The sequence below is a fragment of the Trypanosoma cruzi genome, genomic scaffold, assembly GCF_000209065.1.
Source record: "Trypanosoma cruzi strain CL Brener 1047053516891 genomic scaffold, whole genome shotgun sequence".
NCBI lineage: Eukaryota > Euglenozoa > Kinetoplastea > Trypanosomatida > Trypanosomatidae > Trypanosoma > Trypanosoma cruzi.
The window spans coordinates 1,352-6,059 of NW_001849173.1; the positions used below are offsets into that span (position 1 = coordinate 1,352).

The 4,708-nt window shown below is 60.4% G+C and overlaps 1 protein-coding gene across 1 annotated transcript, besides 2 other annotated features; it reads right to left on the reverse strand.

Annotated features, from left to right (window-relative positions):
- On the reverse strand, positions 1–4,708 carry Tc00.1047053510815.9 (dispersed gene family protein 1 (DGF-1), putative; the record flags this gene model as incomplete). The annotated part of the gene is made up of 1 exon (XM_798572.1): positions 1–4,708. A coding segment is annotated over one exon (4,708 nt), but the record flags the coding sequence as incomplete, so codon positions are not given.
- Positions 1–4,708: a sequence feature (areas not merged during assembly with more than two copies in the genome that could not be assigned to a particular haplotype).
- Positions 1,067–1,121: a microsatellite.

The following is a 4,708-nucleotide window of genomic DNA, read 5'->3' on the forward strand; positions in this document are numbered from 1 at the left end:
AGGTCAGGATGGTGGCATTGTACACGGACGGGATGCTGTATTTCGCCTCCTCCCCGCCGTTCACAGTGTTGCACGCGGCCACAATCGCTCTGTTTTTCATATCGCGGGGCCCGGTGGATATTCGCAGAACTGTCGGCGTGCCCGTGCTGGACATGAATTTGTTGCCGGACACAGACACCGTGGAGTCACGGAGATTCACCTTTGATCTCAAAACGGCAAAAGCTTCCGATGGGGACACGCGGCAGAGGTTGCCGCTCAACTGCAGCCAGGAGTTGTAGTAGATAAGTAAACTGTATTTTGAGTGAAAAACAGCCGAGCTTCCCTGCATGTCGTTGCCCCGAAAAACGACCGCTGACAGAGACTCCACACGTAATGCCCAAAAAAATAAAATGAAGTGCTTCACCGACCTCGACACAAAGTTGCCTCGGATCACCACAGCAGAGTTGTTCAGTACACTCAGCGACAAGGAATGGCTAGACCCTTCAAGATGTATCAGCGTGCTGTTACCGCCGGCCATATGAAACGCGTTGCCCACCACCGCAAACACGGAGTACCACGACACCCTTAGTGCGTATTCAACAACGTGTATGGCGCTTGACGACGCCGACACGGTCAGAAACACATTGCCACTGAGCACCACCGCGGAGTCGTTGGTGATCACCAGCTCATTCATCGCGACACACGACGGGCTGCCAAGTTCCAAACCCGACCGAGGGATCAGCCTCGTGACCGTGAAGCGGTTCCCGCTGATCGTGATGTTCGTGTGCGGTGGAAACCCACCCTCCGGGCTGAGCAACGCGTCACTAAACGTGTTTCCGGTGACGATGATGTTCAGCGACCTAACAGCGGCATGCGCGTTGCCCAACAGCAACAGAACGGCGCCGTCCCTCCACGTGCATCCATCGAACCTGACATTCACCACGCCGCCCGTCATCGCCCCAATCAGCACCGTCAGGCTCATGCCGCCCCCGCTGAACGTCACGTTGCGGTAGCACAGCCACGACAGCCCGCCGCCCACTGCCTGCGCAACCTCGGGGTACACCATGTCGCTGATGCACTCACCAACCGGCGGCGTGGGCGGTGTGCGTGGCGGTGTGGGCGGCGGCAGTGACGGCGGCGGCCCAGCAGGCACAGGCGCCGGGACACACACATCGCCGTGCCCTCCAGCAGCGCACTGGCACTTGCAGTCAATGACCGCCGTCGTCAGCGGTGCAAAGCAGACGCCGTCCTTCGTGCACTCCCCGCACGCTGCAGCCGTCGTCACGTTGGTGATGCCGTGGAGCGCCAGTTCAGCCGCCGTCGTCACCACACGTCCCGCGACCGTCAGACACCCAGCAACGAACCGGTAGCCGGCGTCAGCCTGCGATAGCAGCGAGACCGACAACCCCGTCGAGCCCATCTTGCAGCCCGTCAGCGTCACAACACTGCTGCCGTCGATACTCATAAAAGCAAACTCAGTGTCTTGGAACATCGCACCCACTTCCACGTCGTTGTCGCGCCAATCCAGCCAGCTCGACTCCTGGACATTCCACAATTCTTCATTACGGATAACGTAGCACACAGAGCCTCTGTTCCCCACCATGCGCAACACGCTGTGATCCGACACGCTGAATCCGTAGTACTGGCACAAGAGGCTCGTCCCGGCGGACATCGTATTGTTGAGCAGCGCAAAAACAGAGCGGTCGCTGACACTCAGCCTGTGTATGTAAAACATGTGCGTGTATTTATCAAAGCTGCAGTACCGCGTGTACAGCGAGCTGCCACGCACCAGCTTCAGCAGCCCAGTCGAGTGCAAACCAAACCCGCGTTGCCTCGTTGCACGCGCCCTGACGTTGCTGACCAACAGCGAGGAAGCAGTCAACACAACTTTCCGCAACATCACTACGCTCAATTTGGTAATCCTAGTGTCCCGCAGCTGAACCTCAAAGGCCTGCACCGCATCAATCCCCGTGACGGCGATGTCGCAGTGCTGCGGGAGAGCAAGTAAAAAAGCAACGACAGAGGACCGCATCACCGTCTGGCTCACGCGGATCAGGACGCCGGCTGACTCGGCCGCCCCAGCACCCCCAACAAACTGCAGCGCGGCTCCGTCAAGGAACGTGCACCCAGTGAACGCGATGTTGATGGGGAGATGCAGCGGCATACTGTTGAGAAAGAATGTCAGCACAGCACCCACGCCGCTGAATGTCACGCCCACGTAGCAGTGGTGCGTCTTCCACATGTTCAGCGTGAGGTTCGTCAGCGTCTGGTTCACCACGCAGCTCGTGTCGCCGTCGACGGCTCTCTCCGCCACGGGCGGCACAACCGTGTCAGGCACCTCGAAGGGAAGACACGACGCGCCATGCCATCCGTCCTTGCAGCTGCACGAGCACGAGCTGTGGTCCACCGACTCCGTCCCGGGCATGTAGCACGCCGCGTCGTCGTTGCATGTGCCACACCTGAACACAACCACGTCCTCCGGAAACACGCCGTCGTACGACACCTCCCTACCGTCCTTCAGGTTGCACCCCACCACAAAGTGCGCGGGTGATGACACAACCGTGTTTGACAGAGCCTGCCCAGAAAAGAAGGCGCTTCCCTCTACCTGACGGTTGTGTGCAAGCGCCACGGCGGTGCCGCTGTCTGACAGCTGAATTTTGTGCCAGGGACCCGATATACTTAGTATTGAGGCGGCACTTACGTTGTTGCCCGTCACACGCCACTGTGCACCACCCTGGAGCGTCACCGAGCCGTCCAAATACACCAGCGTGGGATCAAACATCCCCGCGTCGCCAACAAAGGTGCAGTCCGCCACTCGCAGCAGCCCCGCGGAGCTCACGGTCGTATCCCCAAAAAAATAAACGCCATTGGCCGCGCTCATCGTGTTGTTCTCCACGTCAAAGTAGCCGCCTTTCTTCAAATTCACGGAGCGAAAATAAAGGGCGGACCGCGTGCCGTAAGCAACATCCATTGTCCTCAGCGTATTTCCCCTCACAATGATCCCACCACCATCAACGACAGCAGCATTGGCGAAATAAACTGCGTACCGATTCCCCTCGATGCGGTTGTCAAGTAGCAGCAGCGTCGAGTTCGCACCGAGAGCAAAGTCCAAAAAGGCAATGGCGTGGCTCCACTTCGACACAAGCGTGCTGCCAACCACCAGTATTTGGGAGCTCGCTCCAAAATTACCTTCAAACTCCAAAGCACCCCAATCCAATACCGAGGATGTTACGCTCACGTGCACGCGTGCACCACTCCCCTTGATCGAAAGGTCCATGAGGACGCACTGCAGCAGCGTGATGTTGAGTGTCTGTTCTGGCGCATCGAATCTCCACAGTTCCAGCACGATCGCGGCGGTGAAGGTCACGCTGACGAAGCACAGACCACGCACACCGGGATCAGGATCGTCCACGGAGCTGATGCTGCCACCGTGCACGCAGCGGACCTCCGTGTCCCTCGCATCGGGGAGCGGGAACGGTCCAAGGCCGTCCGGAACCGCTGCTGGCAGGCACGTGTCACCGTAGCCGCCAGCAGCGCACACGCACCGGCAGCCGTTCATGCTGCTCGTCCTCGTAGCGAAGCACACGGCGTCCATGGTGCAAGCGCCACAGTCCAACACCGTCACGGGCGTCCCAATATTGAGGTAGACTCCGTAATCCGTCACAGGAGAGCCCCTTGCCTCGTTGCACACGCCGTAGATGGTAGGGCGCGAGTCGGATGGCAGTGACCAGCTGCTTGTCATACTTACAATGGTTGACGAGTACGAGCCGTACGTGATGTTGTTGTACAGTATCGACCACACACTCCGATCGCAAAACGCCACGCCGTTCTCGTGGACAACGTACACAACGTAGGCGGTGCGGAACTCGTTGTCGCGGTGCAACAGCCAGCTGCCACCAGTCACGGTCAGCGTGGCTGCCACAAGCACGGCGAAGCCGAGACGGAAAGTGCTGGACACCATCTGCAGCACGCTGCCGCCATCCACCGCAACGTCCCCAAACACACACGCGCCTTCGTAGACGCCAATGCTCGGCGCACTCCACGAGCTGTTCTGTATGGAGAACACGGAGCCGCCGGCAACGCGCAGGTCCGACGCAAGAGCGTACATCACGTGCGTCCGCGACATGACAGCGCAGTTGTCCATGTAGAAAACGCTGGACAGGTTCACGCCAAGGCCGCGCTCCACGAGGATCGCAGCGCACGAGCCCCCGCCGCACACCAGCGTCGACCGCGTCATGACAAACCGCGTTGACAGAAGCCGGACGCCGTCCAGGACAAGCGCGGGGCCGTACCGGGATCCCGCGTGGCCAGGAGTCGCCGGCACGTAATGCGACCCGCCAACCGTCGCGCGCAGCGTTGAGTTCGCCAGCAGCACACGCGAGTGCAGCGGCATCGCGCCATGCAGCACAATCGTGCCCTCCAGCGACGTCACGTTCGTCATGTTGACGAGGGCGTGCGGCATCAGGTAAGCCGTGCTCTCGCTGAGGCCGCCAATCCGCAGCTGCGCACCGCCCACAAGCACGCAGCGGCGCAGCGTCACGTTCAGCGCGTCAGCAAACAAGTCCATCGAGCGCAAGTCCATCGCCACAGTGATCGGCCCGCTGAACACCACCGAGTCGAAGCACGCCGTCGCACGCCCACCGCCAACCGTCACCGACTCCGTCAGCGTCACTCCACTCACGCAGCCCTCCGCGCCATCGCCACCGCCGCCGGCCCTCGCAACCGGCAC